Source organism: Erpetoichthys calabaricus, chromosome 13 (genome assembly GCF_900747795.2).
Source record: "Erpetoichthys calabaricus chromosome 13, fErpCal1.3, whole genome shotgun sequence".
Lineage (NCBI taxonomy): Eukaryota > Metazoa > Chordata > Cladistia > Polypteriformes > Polypteridae > Erpetoichthys > Erpetoichthys calabaricus.
In genome coordinates, this window is record NC_041406.2 from 44,283,402 (window position 1) to 44,304,796 (window position 21,395).

Here is a 21,395-nt window from a genome sequence, read left to right on the forward strand (position 1 = left end):
AAAAATCTTAATGGTTTACAGATATGAAACCAAGTTAAAAGTAATACTGACAGATGTGGTTATAATTTACAAACACAATTTTTTTAAATGTTCCTTCATAGCTAGAGGTGGCTGGCTGCTTGTTCTTGGTCTGAAGACTATTTTTCACTTGAAACAATGTTTCAGAGGGTGCATACATGGATTAAGAAAATTATCTTTCCAGCTAACTGGCACATGACAGAAGTGATATAACTGAGGATTAAACTGTTTTAATTCTAGCAAGAGTGTGTGTACAATAACATAGGGGCAAATTGTGCACAACTTACAGCAATCACAAATCATTCAGGACTAAAATTCAAATTTTTTTTTTGTTGTTTGTTATTTTGTTAAATAACCAGACAAAGATACCTACAGTTGCAGTAGTATATTACACGGTTTGAAATGTCTACTCAGACTACCTGGAAGGCTACATGGTAACAAAGCATATCCAGGTTAAAAACAGAGCAATGTAGGATTTCAGTTCCTAGTCTATCTCAACAACAAACTTACTATAATGTTAACTGGAATAACTCCACAACAACAGTAATGCTTAACAGAAAAACCACCTAAACAACAAATTTGTAAGTAAAACAATGTATTAACAGAAATTTGATATTTTGCTGTAAAAAGTGTTTCTTATTAGTGTTATTAGTTATTAAAAGTGTTCTTATTAAATGTATTACATTTCCAATATAAACAATTGATTATTAATGTTTACAGTACTAGCAACCATGAACCAGGTTGGGCCTAGTTCTAATTTTATTAGTATGTTTGTTTCGTTCTAAAAAAAATTCTCAGCATAATTGGGATTTTGTTTAATCAGTGGATTTTGTCATACCTGAGCAATACCTCAAAGAAGCCAGAGTGACTCATCAGTTAATACCCGAGTTGTTGTGCAGATGACAATTTAATACGCACAAGCTTTATTTCTCTGCATACCATTTTCAAATGATTTCATTCATTCCTTGGATTGATTTTTTTTTCCTTTCAATGTTTGCTTTAATAGAAAATGGACTAACAAATGTACTGATACATTTATGACATGCAAGCACATATTGACAATGTTCAATGGAGCTCAGAAACTTCAATCTGTAAGGAAGCACCATGTAAAGATGAAGGCTTAGATGTGGGCATCCTAAAATCCAGAACCAGTATCAGAACAGAAAAATTAATTAAATTCTGAAAACCTCAGATTTACAACAGCTTAATTTGGAAAGGCCTGTGTGCTTACTCAATTGCCTCATTGAGAAGATTAGTATTTAAAATAAGTACATACTTGTTTTACAGAAGCAATGAGGCCATTTGCATTTCTCTAGCAGTAAAAGATTAAGTGACTTATCAAATTTCTTTCTCATAATTTAAATTGATTTATAAAGATACCAAAAACACACACAAACACACTTTGTGGTTTATTGTATGGTCCAACAACAGTGAAATGCCAAGACTGTAGAACAAGAGGGAGAATGTAAATTCTTGCCGTCAAAACTATTAATATTTTCTAAAATAAAAACATTGCTGTTTTCAAACTATACTATTTTTAAACCAAGAATTTCAAACCGTTTTCAACATTGCAGTAAATCAAATGGAAGCGAATGGTACTTACACATGAAACTTCTCCTACGACTTGCAAAGTACATGACTACAGACCAACATGACATTAATCTTCACCCGAGAATCACATTCTTTTGAACTCTGTGTTGGAACTGTTTAAAGCATCAATGCTTGTAAGTATTCTGCATTTATTATTGTTTTATTGATTACCAATGTTTTAGGTTGTGTAGATTTAAAAAAAATCATACAAATTTCTCTTGAGAACTAAAAGTTAAGTGACTGATAATGACAGGATACTGCTCATTAAATGTTAACCGTGGCTTTAGATTTTATAAAACAGGACTCAATCTGTAATTAGGAATTGTGTGTGGATTAAGACTTGTGTTTTTTCCTTATAACTTTCTCCAAAAAACTCAACTTGGCCTCAAACTAACAGGTTTAGGTACATTACTCAAACTCAAAAAAAGGAGTTAGTCCTAATATAAGGGACTAGTCACGAAAATTGCAAGCTGTTAATAGATAGATAGATAGATAGATAGATAGATAGATAGATAGATAGATAGATAGATAGATAGATAGATACTTTATTAATCCCAATGGGAAATTCACAAGGCACTGATGCTCAACACTGCATTATTCCAGAAGATCCTGCAACACAGGATAATGCAAAAATACTAAATATTATTGACTTTTCAATTCAATAAATACAAAAAAATGTATTCATCATTGTAAAATATTACCAGACCATCTACATCATCACATGGTAGCCAATTTTTCAAAGACTATATAGATTTTATTTCAGTACATTTCTTTTCAAAGATTTAGAAATACTGTACTTCCAATGTTAACGTTATTCCAGTTCTCCACATTAATGCTAAAGCAATCCTGGAAGCACTGTGCATAATGTAAACTAATCCTGGATGACATATCAGTCCAACACAGGTCAGACTGCTTCATAATGGGCAAATCTAGTGATGCCAGTTGTGGGACAAATCCATTGATGCACAAATCAAAAACCAATAAGAATGTATAGACTATGCAAAACTTTAATTCATTACTGCAACAGACAACCATTTACAAACTTTAATAAGGTCAACAGAAAAAAAAACTATAAACTGAACAAAATAATTTTCCAGCATTCTGTGATGTATAGTGAACATCACAACTAACTGTAACCAGCCACATGAAACAAAAAAAAATGAACAGTCCACAAACTTACTACTAAATACCTTTATTTACTGGACTACTTTCACTAGCACAACAGTTTTGTGGAGACAGTTATCAGGAAAAACGAAAATCTTAATCCACACACAATTCCAATATACATGTTGAACATATGTAGCAAAATCAATCTAACACCCAACACACAGAGATACAATAGTCTTATTCTTCTTCTCCTTTCGGGAGTTCTGTTAGGCCTTCCTCTTTTCATCTTGCCTGGCAGCTCTATCCTTAGCATCCTTTTCCCAATATACCCAGCATCTCTCCTCTGCACGTCCAAACCAACGCAATCTCGCCTATCTACTTTGTCTGCAAACCATCCAACTTGAGCAGACCCTCTACTGTACTCATTTCTAATCCTGTCCATTCTCATCACACCGAATGCATATTTTAGCATCTTTAACTCTGCCACCTCCAGCTCTGTCTCCTGCTTTCTGGTCAGTAGCACCATCTCCAGCCCATATAACATTGCTGGTCTCACTACCGGCCTGTAGACCTTCCCTTCACTCTTACAGATAACCGTCTGTCACAAATTACTCCTGACACTCTTCTCCACCCTACCAGCACTCTTTTTCACCTCTCTTCCACAATCCCCATTACTCTGTACTGTTGATCCCAAGTATTTAAACTCATCCACCTTCGCCAACTCTAAATAATGTTTATTACAAGAGTTGTAATATGAACGTCTAAACTGGCGGGGGAAAGTTTCATTGTGTCAAAAAACTGCAAAGTACAGATTATTGTACAAGTATTTATACAAGCACAAATACAATCACGCAAAGTGCACTGAATCGATTTTTCACGGACGTGATCTATAAAAGCTTGTTTGACGACGCATTCTTAACCTGTTTCGAGCTGGTGCAAGGGTTACTAACAAATTACAGTACCTACATTCATTCAGGACTACTCCTTCAACTCATTGTTGCATCTTAAGCAAATCCACACGTTACATTTGTGGAACTCATTGGCACAAATGATTTAACAGCACTGCATACGACTCGTTTATAAACAATGAGTCAATTTAAATTCAGTTCTGAACCAAATCAGTTAAAACGATTATTTTTTTTCCAAGCCTTGACAAAACAGTTTTAGGGAAGTGTTTCGTTGATTTTCGTTTATGTTACAAGACCAAAATGCCGGACATGACTTAAGTTGCACGAACAGCAGAACAACGCTTTATTTGTTCAATTTATATATGTAATGTTATTTGGTTTAATTATATGTTTGCGTTCTTTAACAGTGATCTATATCATTCTATTCAGTCATATTTCGTAAATAAAAGGAAGACGCCATTTTGGAGAACACTACTTTAGGAAAAAAAATAAAAATACTTGTTTTCAAATCACAGCCACTGGCTTCTGAATAACTATCTTCATTCCTTGATTATAAGGACCGAATGCTTATATTTTCATCAAAGTGTGTAGGTTTTATGCGAAGCAAACTAATCGCTCATTCTTAACATTTGTCAAAACTGATAAAAAGGCTCATCCCTTTCCGAGGCCCTGTTTCGCCACTACCAACAAATACGCTGGATGATTCAACAACTTTATTACTTTACCTTGTGTTCAAGAAGAGAATTATACCGGCCTGTTTTCTGCTGGGAGACTTGGCGAAAATAGGGCAGATCCTAACTTTTGCACAGTTACAGAAAAATAGCCATACACATTCACGTCGTCTCCTTTTTCTTCTCGCAACTTCCCTCTTTAGAACCAAAACACAGACTCGGAACAACTTCCGCCCCTCTGAAGACGTCACAAAGAAGTACTTCCGCCCCGCAAGTGTAAGGGCGTTAACTTCCGAAAAATTGAAAAACGTCGGACGCTGCTGGTGAAAGTACTAACTAGGCAATGTGACAAAATATGAATATAACCAGACGCCTGATAACATTTACAAAACATTTTAGCAGAGATCGGACAAAGTCTTACATATGCAATTAGTAAGCTTCAAGTCCAGGCGTTCAAGTTTCAAGGCAAGACTTAAGTTATGATGATTACGTTCAAGCAAGTCACGTCAAATCACAGTTGAGAAGATCTCAGTAAAAAAAGTACTTACTTTCACCACTATCAGCAGTTCATCTAATTATAATCTGAGAATAGATTTTGTTAGATAAAACTATTCTTAATAATAATAATCTGCCTACTTTATAAAGTAATTGGCATTTGTGCTATCGATTTTAAACAGCTGCGGTGGGTTGGCACCCTGCCCGGGATTGGTTCCTGCTTTGTGCCCTGTGTTGGCTGGGATTGGCTCCAGCAGACCCCCGTGACCGTGTGTTCGGATTCAGCGGGTTGGAAAATGGATGGATGGATGGATTTTAAACAGTTTCCTCATAAGGGCACTGTGTCTGAAACACACTATTTAAAGAAAATACATTTTGAAAGACTATGCCCCTTCAGAGTAATGCAGCTACATAATCTACTCCCATTTTAAAATAACTTCTTTACTTAATTTTGTATATTTAGAAATGAACAATATATTTTAACAATCCATCATAATGTATGATGCATTGTACTTGCAGAAAATTAAAGTTTGACAGGACTTTATCATTTATTTGTGAACAATGTGGCTTTATTATCACCCTTCCATGAGTTGGATGCAGGCACTACAAGCATTCTCACTGCTACTTTTAACAATAAAGGAGAGTCAATTTAGTTACAGCACTAAACAGAGAGGAGCACTGCATTTTTTAGTTGTTTTTTTTTTTTTTTGTTTCTTTTAGTTCCTTTTTATTTTACATTGCTAACAGTCCTTACGTGGGTCAAGGTTCTCATTTAAAAAAGTAGTAGCAGCTGCATTTACAGTAGCTCTGCTCAGCATACATTGCCTGTTCCACGATCATCTCCAGCAAACCAAAGAAAATAGAAATATTGAAGGTAGTTATAAAAGACAAAAGGTGTTAAATCAAACAATACAGTTATTAACATCTGTCTTGGAGCAAGCAGCAATGCAATGACATGCCAACTTTTTACAGATACTCAACAAATTATTAGGACCACTATATTAATGCAAGTTCTCCTCTTGCTCTTAAAACAGCTTAATTTCTTCGTGGCATGGATTCCACAAGATGCTGGAAACATTCCCATGTGATTCTGGTCCATGTTGACATGATTGCATCACACGATTTCTGCAGAGTTGTCAGGTGCACATTCATGCTGTGAATCTCCTATTCTGCCACATCCCAAAGATGTTCAATTGGATTCATATCCTGTGATTGGGAAGGCCGCTGAAGAACACTGAACTCATTTCCATGTTCATAAAACTAGTTTAAGCTAATCTTTGCTTTGTGACATGGTGCACTATCATGCCTGAAGCAGCTATTAGAAGATGGGCAAACTGTGGCCATGAAACGCACGTGGTCAGCAGCAATACTCAAATAGATTGTTGCATTCAAGCAATGATTGATTGCTATTAATATGCCTAAAATGTGTCAAGAAAACATTCCCCACACCAGTACACCCTCTCCAACAGCCTGGACTGTTTACACTAAGCAAATTGAGTCCATAAACATGCTGCTGGCACCAAATTTTGACCCTACCATCTGTGTGCCTCAGCAGGAATTGAGATTCTATCATATCAAGGTATGTTTTTCCAGTCTTCAACTGTCCAGTTTTAGTGCGGCTGTGCCCACTGCAGCCTCAGCTTTGTGTTCATGGCTGACAGCATTGGAATCTGATGTGGTCTTCTGCTGTTGTAGTCTAGCCACCTCAAGGTTTGACGTGTTATGCATTCAGCTTTTCTGTTTACCACAGTTGCACAGAATGGTTATCTGAGTTATCATAGCCTTTCTGTCACCCAAGATCAGCCTGGCCATTCTCCTCTGACCCCTTTCATTAACAAGGCATTTCCATTCGCAGAACTGCTGCTCACTGGATGTATTTTGTTTTTTGTATAATTTTGAGTAAACTCTAGAGACTGTTGTGCATGAAAATCCCAGGAGATCTGCAGTTACAGAAATACACAGGCTAGTAGTTCTGCCACCAGCAATCATGAAATAGTTGAAATCATTGAGATCACATTTTTTCACCTTTCTGCTGTTTGATGCGAACATTAACTTTAGCTCCTGACCTGTGTCTGTACAATTTTATGCACTGCACTGCTGCTACATGATTGTCAGATTAGAGAATTGCACAGATAAGCAGGTGTAAAAGTGTTCCTAATAATTTGGTCAGTTAGTGTAGATTTTACTGCTTAACTTTGGCAATGTTTAACTTGTACAATGTTTGTTTTTAACAGGTAGTATTTTCTCATAAAACCGTAAAACAGCATGAGGGTTGCAAGGGTGTGCACTCCACACTGGCATGCAGCCAGTGAATTGAAGAGTGAAAGAAATCTTAATTCTGATATCACTAAGCTTAAGCATCAAAACATCTTAGCCATCTAAATATTATCTAAATATTATTTAATTATTTTTTCTATATAACCATGTGCTAATGCACAACATAAATGTTTACTGTAAATAAGATAACATTCTTAGACGTGCTTAATTCATTTAATTGTCTGAAAATGTGTAACTTTTTTGATTGTTTTATTATTAATATTTTTTAAACAAAAACAAAATTATGGGTCTAGTACCAGGTACAGTATAGATTACATATTAGCTAGCTTCTTTTTCTTTTCCCACTTTTATGTGGGGTTGATGTGCTGATCAACCTGCTCCATACAGCTACAGTAAATCAATGACTAATGCAGTCAGAGAAAGCTAAAGATATTCTAAGTATGATTTAAAAATTATAAACCTTAAACAGTCTTTGGATGCTACAAAGCAAAGATGACCAAGAGATACTTGAATGTCAATGGATTAGGAATAATTGGGTTAGTTAGGGCTTTGGAGCAAGAAATGTAAAACAGGATACATTTTTAGTATATCTGGAGAGATGAAGCATAGTTAATAGACAGATTGAATTAGAACAGAGACATCATGGAGCAACATTCAAAGAATCCAGAGCAGACTTGTAGAGAAACTGTAAGACGGGGGGCAAGTATTTGGATCGGGATCACAGCAGCAATATGAATCTAGTGAAGAAAGTAAAGAAAAGGAATGATGTGCACTTAGCAATGGGAAAAAATGTCCATCTGGAAGCATCATTCTGGATGAGCTGGACAGGTCAGATAGTGGATACAGGAATCCTCACTAGGAGTACTGCCATTGCACCCTAAATAGAAGAAGAACATGAAGAAGAATTTGCACAGCACAGATGTTAAAGAAAATACACATTTCATGAATGTTGTTAAAAAACAATTGGATTGGGTTAGTAAACAAATTTATTTGTTGAACAAAATGGAGAAAGTCATGCCAAGGTTTCTGAAAGCAGATGAGGATGTGTGGTAAACTTTTTAAAAATGCTGAGCACAAAAGCTGCAGAAGGAGAAGCAGATATAGAACTTAGAGAAGCTGGCCTTAAGATGATGGTTATTCATCTCTTACGAGGACAGCAGAAATGGTGAAATCTGATGATAAAAATATGGAACTGAAAATATTCAGTTAAAATGTTAAATGCATTTTAATAGTCTTAAAAGGACCTCATTTATTGTAGGGCACTTTTACTTCTGCTTGTCATAGACATTGTCACATTCCTCTAAGATGGTATATGACTGTAGTTAAACTTTTAAAATCAGCTTGTATGTACTTAGTCTACTGAATAAATAAAGAACTAGCAAACTGATCCAGTGTTTAATGTTGTTGAATCACAGCTCTGAAATCAGGGTTTAAATCCTAACTGTGGCATTTTCCATAGTTTATGATGTTTGCATTTTCCCCATATTTTCACAATGACTTTTACATGAGTGCTCTTGTTTTCACCCATATTCCACAAAAATGTAATTGGTAACTCTGAATTGGTCCTCTATTACTCTGTATTAAAATGGACTGACGTCTGTTTCAGGGCGGGTTCAGGCTTTCTGCCCAGTGCTGTTAGGTTAAAGCTAAGGTCTCCTCAACCCTTAACTGGAATTAAGTAATATGATGGCAGAGACTGATTTAAGGCTGCATTTCATTTCCTTGTTTTTATTTAGTCATGATTACACTGGAAAATGTTAAATTTGTCTCTCAGTTGCATCCCACATACAGAAGAACAAAAAGCATATAACAATAACATATTAAAAGTTCACATAAAACACAAAGAGTATTACCTAGACATATTCACCTTATGAAAACAGTCTTTTTGCTCTGTAAAAGAGCAAACAAGAGTCAGAAAAGGATTTGGAGCATGAAACCAGAAATCTAAATATAATTGTAGGAAAATCAACATGTTTTTAGAAAATTGAAAAAAACAAAGATGTCTTTGCAGATGTGAGTCCATAAGTTGACTGACTCCATTATGGCAGGGATGGAGTTTATATGGTCTCAGAGAAACAAGCGAGACAGGGCTAAGAAGCAGAACCGGAACTGACCTCACAGATCCTTGACATTTGGAGTGTCTGGTCTGTAGATGGAAAAGAACAGAAAGAATGTAAACAACAGTGCTTCTTCTCAACCAACAGTGGTATTATCGTCAACACACAAGCCCTTTCAATGCCTCACATGCATGAGAGCTCTTATGCATTTACTACATGTTATTTCTTTTAAGCTATTTAGGGAGTGGAGTCGAAAACGTCTGGTATTATCCTTAAAGTGTCTTCTTTATTTGTTCATTTTGGTTACTGAAGGCACTCATTTCTAATTTTAAATGAAAGACATTTAGTTAATTTGCAAAGAACTCGTAGCCCTTGTCTGTTAGGTTATGATATTTTAGCACTAACTTTTGTGATATCTTACAGACCTTCTTCACCTGCTATGGATTTCTTTCTTTAAACTACCCCTTAAATTTTGCTCTTTAAGTCATTTTACTTTGTTTAGTGAAATTCTTTATCCTCCTCTGCAAAATGTTCTGCCTCATTTTCCAAAGAGAGTGATGTTTTACCAAAAGCATGCTTTACTTTGGTAACTCCATACTTTTCTATTTGGATACATTTTGTTGGTTTTCTCTTCAATGATCACTGACCCACAGAAATCTATGTACTTGGTCACAGTGTATGCAGCATCATCCAATGTCGGTGTGGATGTCAGCACATCAGTGCAGGAGAAGCACTAATGTACAGTATATCTGCCATTCCCTTATTTTTCCTTTTCTTTGTTTTGTTATTATTGAGTCAATTACTTTACAGTTAGATGTACCAAAAGCTGCCCAGATGTTATTTTATAACATTTGCCAAGTGTGTTGCCTGCTCTCACATCTATATTAGCATATTGATAGAAGTGTGGCAACATTGATAACAGCTCACAAAAACTGAAATCACCCATTACATGTTTGAGTAAGTCAGGTGATTTACTTTCCAGGTTTTATGTTATTTCATAAATTGATTCTGCTGTAGCTGCACCATTCACATGTGGTGGAACATAAACTTTTATAACTGGGCTGGTCAACTCCAATCCTGGAGAACTGCAGTGGCTGCAGGTTTTCATTCTAAACATTTTTTTAATTAGTGATCCATTTTTGCTCTCATCTAGCTTCTTTTCCTTTCATTTTAATTGATTTGCTGTTTAAGACTCAGAGCACCTAATTATTTCTTTTTTCCTTAATTAGCAGCCAAACAATAATGAAACAGAAAACTAGCCAACACATGACCAGTGCAATAGCAAAAAAGTCAGTGACAAATTTTGGGGCATCTGTAGGCAAACCCTGTATAACTGTTGTCTCAAAATGAGAAACAAAATGCAGGTTAAAGTATTACATTATGTCTTTTCAGATTGGAGTCTGGATATGACTGCCAAAGATAGCAGTTCTTCCGGTTAAGACTGTTTCCTGCAGACAGAGGTGGGTCCAGGTGGACAGACACCAGAAGTGACATGAGCAGTGGAAAACCTGTCATTCTTCCAGTCTGCAGAGAGAGAGAGAAAGAGAAGGCATTATCATAGAGTGCCATCGCCTGGAGCGGCAGAGAATCATGATCACCAGAGCCCTTGAACTGTCCCCTATGCACCCATGCGTGACACCAGCTAACCTGTGGCCATCATACAATACCTGAACATAAAAAAGATGAAGGTCTGCATAAAGCTGATTTGCTGATTTTGATGGTGCTCTTAGGAGAAAAAGAAAATCAGCAGTTTCTGTGACAGAATGAGAACACCAAAAAGCCATGGAATTAAATAGCAGGTTTAATTAACAACAAGAATAATCTTATAATTTAGAAACTGATAGGAGTGAAATTGGTTGAAGTTTGAGGCCCTGACTTAGCTGGACATCTGTTGTCTCATTTCACAACTAATTTTTTCTTGGAAAAAAAGAAATCAGAAGAATGAGTCTTAAAAAACAATGCAATTGAAATGAGTGGAAAAATTTTCAATCAATAGAAGATGTTGGTCACTGATTAAGTGACAAAAAGTAAAACTTACAGCCAACTGCTGCTCTCCAAGATCAGAGCTGACCACTCCTATATAGTAAAGATTTGGTTATATTTAGTTAAATGTGGCAGATAAGCTGGACAAAGCCCAACAGTGAGTAGTTTAATATTTTAGAGAGCAAATATTTAACATAATGGCTCAATAGAAAGTCTTGCAAAGAGCCAGACTTTCCTGCACACTGCAGTGTTTGAGATATTAGTTGTATCTGTTAAATTTATGGAAGTGAAGGTTAAGAAATAATAAATGTTTTCCAAAGTATAAAGTGGCTAAGTAAAGTGGATACCAGCTGTTACTTTACAACACATTCTTAATCAGGAACATTTAGGAACAAAAAGAAGCTGGTAAAGGTTAAATTCCAATCAAATGCTAGAAAGATTTTTTTCACAAAAATACCTGTTCATGCAGGGCACAGGCAGATAAATTTTATAATTGATAAAACTGGCACCTGGGATACTTAGTGAACAGAAAATGACATGGTATGTGGGGCTGTGAAATCCTTTCTTGGAATTTAAGTGTTCCCAGGCAGAATACATCTCGAACAATACAGTCAACACTAGTTCCTCTGAATGATATAATATCACATAGTGGGTCTACCTCCCAGGTAATGTAGGACCATATTCTTGAAAGCAATGTTGTGTTAATTTTGAGAGAATTTCATTGTAAAACGTTTTGTGTTTAATTATTTTTTTAATGATCTGATTGTATTTAATGTAAAATAGTTTTTTTATGATACCATCAGCTAAACTCATATCTTATAAAAATGACTGTTGTGTGAAGGGCTGAGAATAAGGCTGGAATCAGTCCTTGACTGGCCATGGTATCTAAAAAGTAATTTCCTAGAATGGTAACAGACTGAATGATGTCTCAAAAATAGGTCATCTGATTAAGAATAGACTTAAATTAAAATTGCTTTGAACAGTAGCCAATAGCCACACTGATAATCTAGGACATAATTTGAAAACCTCTATAAACAGATAAAGTAGGCTATGGGAAAATAACCATGTAATGTTATTTGATTAAATGTTTTTTAATTGTAATACATATTTTTAAAAGATTTAAAACCTTAGGAGAAGAAATGTATTTCTTTGCCAGTCTTGGCATTAATGCAGATCAATGCTTTACTGCTTAAGATTTGGATGACCAAGTCTAACTTCAGATATCTTGGACAAATATAGATTTTGTATAAGTTATATATTCACCCCTGTATTCTTATTAGGCTTGTCGGCCTTTTTGAACTGCCTTAATTCTAAATTATGTCCAAGTTAGTTTGTTTTAATTTTATGTGCACAAATTAAAAAGGTCATTAGTATTATAAAGGTCATAAAAATCCTAGTTTAAACAAGAGAATGACATAATTCATACAATTATCACCCCATAGGTATTTTCTCTTCATAGGCTTTATAATATTACATTAAAATATTTATTATACAAAACGATTAAGAACGTAATAAGTAATTCAAATGAACAACATTTCCTTGTAGTCTGAAGAGTCATAAAAGTAATCAGCATGCTTACTTGAAGACAACATTAATGCTTGCTAAATTCTAAAATAACAATTAACACTCTTAATTTACTCTTATCTTAGATAGCAAGGCATTCATAAACATTCTTTTATTAGAATGTTACAGGCTTAACACTATAGCCATGTTTTAGTTATAAAATCACTTTTAACTTCTTTGATCTCAAAGTTGATTTTTTAGTAATAACGTTAAGTGTGATTCTTTGCTAACAGACCCTTCATTTTTCATGCCGTAATGCCCTTTCGTATGAAAATATTTAAGCAATCACGTCTACTATCGCCATGCCCCTATTCATTTAGTTCATAGCGGTCACAGTCTATGCGAAAGACAACTGTTGCCAAGTTGCAGTCGCCAGGATACGCACAGTAAACACTCGTGGATGACCAGCGGGATTCCATCACTTACGGAACTTTACATGTTCGTTCGGAAATGACTGCTTTGCAATGAAAGTTCTACGTTTAAATGCCACATTCTGCCTACTATACACAAAAGGAAATTTGCAGGTCAAATTCATTTAGTGACATTCGCTGGGGAGAAAATATGTTGAATCCTAGTCCATTGTACGCTGGAAAGTTCATTGACAGGAACCCTGGTATTCCGACGGTACGTGCACGATTTGATGTAATCTTTTCCATTCGCTGGTAGTAGGAAATGCTATGCTGCATGTTTCTGTCCTACAATGAGACTAAAGGTAGTATTCAAGTTATGCTAAAAAACATTTAACCAGGTTTGAAGTGTTCAGCTTAAGTATGGAATTGTTATGCTTTTTAAACTATTGTGTTGACGCTAATCAGCGCAACTGCGACACCTAGTGTTGTTTATGGTGTATTTCGATGTCATTATAATCAATTCTAAGACTTATTACAATTTTAGGGTAAAATGCAACCGTTTACATACAACTGAACGCTAGTTTTAGTTTAAATTGCAGTTCTTCAGCCACTAATGTGTTCCACCTGTCATAGCATATAGTATATATTATGCTTCCCTACAAGTCCATACTGGAAACGTAGTTTAGGAAATTTATTTAGTGGGATAGTTGCGAATATAACAGTTTCTCTCTGCATTCCACGGGAAACTGATGTCTTCGTAATAACGACAATGATCGCCAACGTACGGATGTTGATTTGTAAACGCAAAGAAGTTAGAAGATCTCAGCTTCATCAAGTTTTCACCTCTTTCTGAACTTACGTTTTATTTCACCTATTTTATGTACAATTTCGCATAACTGGGTGAAGTTTGTATGGTTGAGTCAGCGTTGGTTTTTCTCTCTGACACTGCGATTTTCCTTCTACATCTGAATGACGTGCAAAATAAGCTGAACGACTTGGTACAATGTGAGAGCCCTCGATGGTCTTGCGCTTCATCTCAGGCTCTTTCCTGTGTCCAATGCTTCTGTGACTTTTTTTCGGCCCCTCGACCCCTACTTAAGACATGGCTCTGATACAAAAATGGCAGGATGGATGGGCAGTTGACAAACGATTTGTTACTCATTGTCTATCTCAGGGTGGATTTTTCACCTTTAACTCTTCAGCGCATTGGTTATTGATTAATTACGTTGATACCCTACCCAGTCCCAAATATGTCTGCGTTGTTATTTGACAACTCAAACTTGAAATGCTTATAAGTGTAGGCGAGTGTGGACTGCAATGGCATGGTCTGAAGAAAAGACAAATCATTTTTACTGAAATTTAATTTATTTAAATTTTAAATTGCAACTCCAAATGCTTCTGGCATGGGCCCTGACTCCCCTTGACTCTAATACTGGATTAAGCAGGTGCAGTACAGTACTTGGATGGAATACTACAATACTACAATACTGAACCGACTTAATCCAGTTCAAGGCAAATAAAAAAATATTCATGTAGTTTTTGACTGTTAGCAAGGTGGTGCAGTACTTAGTGTTCCTAATATACAGCTCTAAGAGGCTTAGGTTTCATTGTCAGCTTAGTTACTGCCCAGTATGTTGTTATCTGGTTACTCTATATTGGCCCACTAGCTCTGAGTGTATGTATGTGTGAATGCATGTGTGAGCCTGGCAGGGCCTTGGCACTGACCTTTAAATTACACAGTTCTTATTAAAATCCAACTGCTTACTTTCTCTGTGACTTGTGATCCAGTTACAGAAATAAGTAATTAAAAGGATTAAGTCATTTTGGGTAAACACATCAGACAAATGTGAAGGATACAGACAGAGCAATTACAGCTGTTGATTTGAAGGAAATAAATTGCATATTATGCTAAAAGTATTTCATCAAAGCAAATATTAATATTAATCAGTCAGTCAGTCAGTCAGTCCTAGTCCAGCCCACTATAACCTAACACAGGGTCACGGGGTTCTGCTGGAGCCAATCCCAGCCAGCACAGGGCACAAGGCAGGAACAAACCCCGGGGAGGGCACCAGCCCACCTCAGGGCACACACATACATACACACACACCAATCACACAAGGGACAATTTAGGATCGCCAATGCACCTAACCTGCATGTCTTTGGACTGTGGGAGGAAACCGGAGCACCCAGAGGAAACCCACACAGACACAGGGAGAACATGCAAACTCCACGCAGGGAGGACCCGGGAAGCGAAGCGCCCTAATATTAATACTTATTAACCTAATGTGATTTACAGATCTCTGTTTGTATTTGTGTTCATAATGTTTAATTTCTCCTTAGGCAGGAAAATTAATACCAACTAGTGAAAGTGTGGAAATATGCATGAAAGAACCCATACCTAGGGTAAGTTTTACAAATACTGTAACAATTTCAGACACACTTAGTGAAATTCAGGGTTGGGATGGCTAGAGCCTATAAGGGGCAGCAGGGCTCAAAAGGCAGTAAAACAGCCCTGGACAGGGCCCACTCAGGCATACACCCACAGTTACATTAAAGTAAGCTTTATACTGCCTAAAAAATTAAATGATCGACCAGAAAGCGATAAGCAACTTTGAATTGGGGTCACACAATTTGATATACTCGGTCTAATTTACCTATACATAATAAATGTGACAGGAAAAAATATTTATATGAGAACATATAATATAAAATACTGAAAGAGATATTTGCACAAGAAGGTAAAATATACATCCTCTTTAGCATGAGTGCTAAATCCGAGGAGCCTCTGATGGATAAACCTGTTGAAAAGAAGACAAGCAGCTGCCAACGGAAAAAAGTGAAGCAGGACTGACAACCTTAAAATCAACCTAATGTGGTAGATAGATAGATAGATAGATAGATAGATAGATAGATAGATAGATAGATAGATAGATAGATAGATAGATCTTTCTTTGTCTCCAGGGTGCAATTTGGCTTTTTACAGAAGTTCTTTAAATAAATAGAAATATGGAGTGTCCGTAAAAGGGTGCTGAATGCCAGATTAATTAAAAAGAAAACAGTATTTTGGATTGAGGTTGGAGAGTTGAATGTAAAAACTACAAAACAGTTAATATTACAAGAATTAACCTTTAATTTTGAATTATGTATTTTTAAATTTAATTTTTATTTAATTTTCAAAAAACAGAACATTACAATTTACTACAAAACCAATGCAGAGAAAACAAAAGAAAAACAGAATTTAAGGGAAAAAAACAAAACACGATTTAACCACTGGATTAGGCATTTATGTTTATTATGAATTTGGATGTATATGGACTATGTATTTATATGGATAATATATTTATAATTGTAAATGGAGCACAATCATTAAAATATGATGTACAGCAATTAACATTCGGGATACCTGACCATTAGAACAATTGCTTGAGTTCAGGTTGAAAAAGCTTTTCAAGTTCTACAGGAATAAAATATGTAATTGAAAAATGATTATAGGGTTATATGTTTAAAGTTACATTATTTCTTTTGCATAAAATGCTTTCTTGTTTCTAAACAACCAAACTTTATTTCTGTACTCTTTTTTTGGAGCCTCACACTCCACCTGTGATAAGAAAATTTTTGAACACAAGACGTCCTGATGCCGGTGTCATTAGAGTGTTTTATGGAAAAGCTAATGATTCAACTGAAGCTCACAACATTGTACATGGTATCAGTTCTAGATCATCTCTAAGTGTAAGTATGTCATGTGTAATATTTGTCAAACTTAGGAAAGCTGGCAAAAGAGTAAAAGTAAGACACATACTGCTTCCTCATGTGGCTTTTTATGCTAGGAAGTGAAAGTGACACTTATGCTCTTCGGTGCCCAATTAAGTGAATACCCTGTCATGTACAGTCTACACTGTTTGCATTGAAATGTTTATATAAAATTTTTTTTGTAAATATATATTTTTTGTATATGTACTGCAAGTAGTATATTTATATATCTTTTCAGTTTTAGCTGAGCCTTTCACAAGTTCACTACTGTATGCTTCTTCCTATATACTCATTATCTATTTGATTTTAACTGTTGGATTTGTATTAGCTGGACTTTGAGTCAGCCCTCTGTTAATAATGCTATTTTAATAATGAGTCCATAATACAGAGAAGAGGTGGAAAATCTGACATTGGGGTGCAACCATTATAATTTGACCTTAACATTCAAAAAACTCGCAAGATGATCATAGATTTCAGGAAACAGTCACCTTTGCACCTATCACTTGCTATAAATGGCTCATTTAAGTGTCTGGGCACTGTGCTGTCACAACTACTTAAGTGGGACAATAACATCACATGCATTATTAAGAAAGCCCATCAGAAAATGTTCTTTTTGTGTCAGCTGGGGAAATTCAATATCCCTCAAGCAATATCAATCTATTTCTACACAGCCATCATCGAGTCCTTTCTGACCTCATCTATAACTGTCTGGTTTGGTGCTGCCTCTGTTCAGGCTAAGGCCAATCTGCAACGCATCATCAAAGCTTCTGAAAGGATCATAGGCTATAATTTAAAGTACACTGAAGTTCTATATGAATCCAGGGTAAGGAAGAGGGCCACAAAGATCATTGCTGATTTAACTTACCCAGAGCATTACCTGTTCCAAAGACTTCCTTTCCGGCAAATGTCTTCATGCACTGAATACTAAAACAACCCATTGCCTAAATAATTTTTTTTCCTTGTGCAGTTATTCTTACTAATCGGGACTGAGCTTCTACTTAGTATCAATGTATACCTGCATCCTAGATTGCCTGGAAATTTTAATCCTACTGTCTCTTTATTTTGTTTTTGCATTGCCCTTGTATGTTGCATCATATTGTATCATTTTATAATGTTATCTTCTTATATTTATCTTTTGTATTCTGTCTTGTCCTTGTATGTGCACCAATACTATCAAGACAAATTCCTAGTACACATTAGTGTACCTGTCCAATAAAGTGAATTCTGATTCTGATTGTCATTACAAAAAATGTTTGTTATTGGTGCACCAAATAACAGCATTTTTTGTAACTATGGTTTGTTTAGGCAAAATTGCTAGTTACTCCATCTCCAAGAACATTATTTCAGCAAAGATGGCTTGAACAGAGGGAAGCTAAATACCTCAGCCACCAAAAAGCTCCTCTTGGAAGATCATATGATCAAAGGCCTGGGATTCCAGATGGATTAGATGTATCTAAAATGACTTTTGGAATTAAAACACAAAGAGGTGAGATTATGCAGTGGTATATTTTTTACCAGTCTATGTTTTTTTTTTTGTTTTGTTTTTTTAATTTGGTCAGTTTATGAATTTAATATATGCATGTATATGTTAGTAATTCAAAAACTGGCCCTCTGAGTATGACATAGATATAGTATGTGCATTGGTAGAACCTGTGATGCACTGGCGCCTTGACCAGGGCTGATTTCTGTCTCCTGCTCAGTGCTGCTGGGATGCATTCCAACTCCTAGTCATCTTGAATTAGATAAAATGGGTTTGAGAATGTCACATTAAATTATTTAAATATTGCTATATGTTAATGCATGTACAGTCATATGAAAAAGTATGGGAACCCCTCTTAATTCTTTGGATTTTTGTTTATCATTGGCTGAGCTTTCAAAGTAGCAACTTCCTTTTAATATATGATATGCCTTATGGAAACAGTAGTATTTCAGCAGGGACATTAAGTTTATTGGATTAACAGAAAATATGCAATATGCATCATAACAAAATTAGACAGGTACATAAATTTGGGCACCCCAACAGAGATATTACATCAATACTTAGTTGAGCCTCCTTTTGCAAATATAACAGCCTGTTGACGCCTCCTATAGCCTTTGATGAGTGTCTGGATTCTGGATGGAGGTATTTTTGACCATTCTTCCGTACAAAATCTCTCCAGTTCAGTTAAATTTGATGGCTGCCGAGCATGGACAGCCTGCTTCAAATCATCCCATAGATTTTTGATGATATTCAAGTCAGGGGACTGTGACGGCTATTTCAGAACATTGTACTTCTCCCTCTGCATGAATGCCTTTGTAGATTTCGAACTGTGTTTTGGGTCATTGTCTTGTCGGAATATCCAACCCCTGCGTAGATTTAACTTTGTGACTGATGCTTGAACATTATCCTGAAGAATTTGTTGATATTGGGTTGAATTAATCCGACCCTCAACTTTAACAAGGGCCCCCAGTCTCTGAACTAGCCACACAGCCCACAGCATGATAGAACCTCCATCAAATTTGACAGTAGGTAGCAGGTGGTTTTCTTGGAATGCGGTGTTCTTCTTCCGCCATGCAAAGTGCTTTTTGTTATGACCAAATAACTCAATTTTTGTCTCATCAGTCCAAAGCACTTTGTTCCAAAATGAATCTGGCTTGTCTAAATGAGCATTTGCATACAACAAGCGTGTGAGTGCAGAAAGGGCTTCTTTCTCATCACCCTGCCATACAGATGTTCTTTGTGCAAATTGCGCTGAATTGTAGAACGATGTACAGATACACCATCTGCAGCAAGATGTTCTTGCATGTCTTTGGAGGTGATCTGTGGGTTGTCTGTAACCATTCTCACAATCCTGTGCATATGCCGCTCCTGTATTTTTCTTGGCCTGCCAGACCTGGGTTTAACAGCAACTGTGCCTGTGGCCTTCCATTTCCTGATTACATTCCTTACAGTTGAAACTGACAGATTAAACCTCTAAGATAGCTTTTTGTAGTCTTCCCCTAAACCATGATACTGAACAATCTTTGTTTTCAGATCTTTTGAGAGTTGCTTTGAGGATCGCATGCTGTCACTCTTCAGAGGAGAGTCAAAGGGAAGCACACCTTGCAATTGACCACCTTAAATACCTTTTCTCATGATTGGACACACCTGTCTATGAAGTTCAAGGCTTAATGAGCTAATCCAACCAATTTGGTGTTGCAAGTAATCAGTATTGAGCAGTTACATGCATCCAAATCAGTAAAATTACAAGGGGACCCAAATTTTTGCACATCCAGTTTTTCACATTTGATTAAATTTCATACAACTGAATACTGCTTCACTAAAAATCTTTGTTCGGAAAACACCCCAGTACTCAGATGTTCCTAGGAAATGAAAGACATACCACTGTTATCTTTTTTGTTGAAAGTAGACTAAATTATTATGCAGACAGGTTCCCAAACTTTTTCATATGACTGTATATGTGACTAGTATTTTACTTGATAAAAATGTAATTCATTTTGTGAATTAAAACAATGAATTTTAAATCAAACAGTTTAGTTCCTATATTTGTTATTAACTTTAAGAGAAACATAATAATCTAATTTGAAAATTCTATTTCACTACTTTCAAACATTTAGCTCTTCTATTGTACGGTCATGTTGTAACAAATTGAAGAGCTGTCAATGGGTTGCATGGTCAGAAGAGTGGCGTATGATGGTAGATTGACACAATAGGGTACATAGAGTATTTAAAAATGGGCAGTTGAACATTTGATTGGAAAGCTCATCCAATGTGAGTAAACGGTGCCTCATAGAAGGTAGTATAAACACCTTATTTGAATGAACGGTACCTGATCATCACAGGACATGACAGAAGTCATGAGGGCTGACAGAAGTGCCATCATAACTTCTCTCGAACCTTCTTTAGGTAGAACCCTGTTATCAAAGGTAGAGTACACTGCTTGGGTGCCTCCAAGAGTGCCTGGCCTTAAAATAGGGGGTAAGAGTGTAAAGATCGAGAAGAAGTGGAAACTGAGTGTATGATACTTGAACACAGTCAAGTGATTGAGCCATTTTACATGGCACTTGGAGACTAGATCCTAGGAGCAGTTAGTGTAGACTTTCTGCTTGATATGGTAGTTTGTGATTTTCCTGTAACTACATCTTCCTTGAGTTTGTTTGGGATAATAAAAATATCCATCCATCCATTATCCAACCCGCTATATCCTAACTACAGGGTCACTGGGGTCTGCTGGAGCCAATCCCAACTAACCGAGCAGGCTCATAGCTCTGAGGTGGCTCATTGCCAAAGCAAACAGAAAAGATATCGATGGGTGATGCACGGAATATTGTAAATGCAGGGAGCAGTATTACTTGGCCACTAACCTGTCCACGACCCTGCCTGACTGCTGTGTCCAGGAGAGTATAGGAGAGTGGTAGATCACGCTACAATAAATAACCCTGCTGTTCCTGTTTCAAGCTGAATAAAGCTGATTTTGCTAAAGTACTGAGACTCAGCCTCATGTTTTAGGATGCAAGACAGGGACTTATAGCGCGACCACGATCTTTTATGATTTGCTTCTGTGGCGCTTCGCTGCAGTGCTATGTGCCTGCTGTTGCCCTGCCCCGGCAACAGACATTCTTCCACAGATGCAGCAATCATGCTTT

At 36.3% G+C, this 21,395-nt stretch overlaps 2 protein-coding genes across 2 annotated transcripts in view; one reads left to right on the forward strand and one right to left on the reverse strand.

The window, feature by feature from the left end:
- The window catches only part of rab5aa (RAB5A, member RAS oncogene family, a), a 41,421-nt gene extending 36,891 nt beyond the window's left edge, over window positions 1–4,530 (reverse strand). Inside the window, exon 1 of the mRNA XM_028818182.2 lies at window positions 4,349–4,530. The gene's annotated coding sequence lies outside the window, so the exon portion shown is untranslated. The remainder of the gene's footprint in view (window positions 1–4,348) is intronic.
- Window positions 4,531–13,037: 8,507 nt separating this feature from the next.
- Window positions 13,038–21,395, forward strand: part of efhb (EF-hand domain family, member B) — a 28,039-nt gene continuing 19,681 nt past the window's right edge. The window contains exons 1-4 of the mRNA XM_028817667.2: window positions 13,038–13,293; window positions 15,360–15,422; window positions 16,605–16,748; window positions 18,075–18,255. Of these exons, the coding sequence (XP_028673500.2) occupies window positions 13,153–13,293; window positions 15,360–15,422; window positions 16,605–16,748; window positions 18,075–18,255 (529 nt within the window). The 5' untranslated portion in view covers window positions 13,038–13,152. The remainder of the gene's footprint in view (window positions 13,294–15,359; window positions 15,423–16,604; window positions 16,749–18,074; window positions 18,256–21,395) is intronic.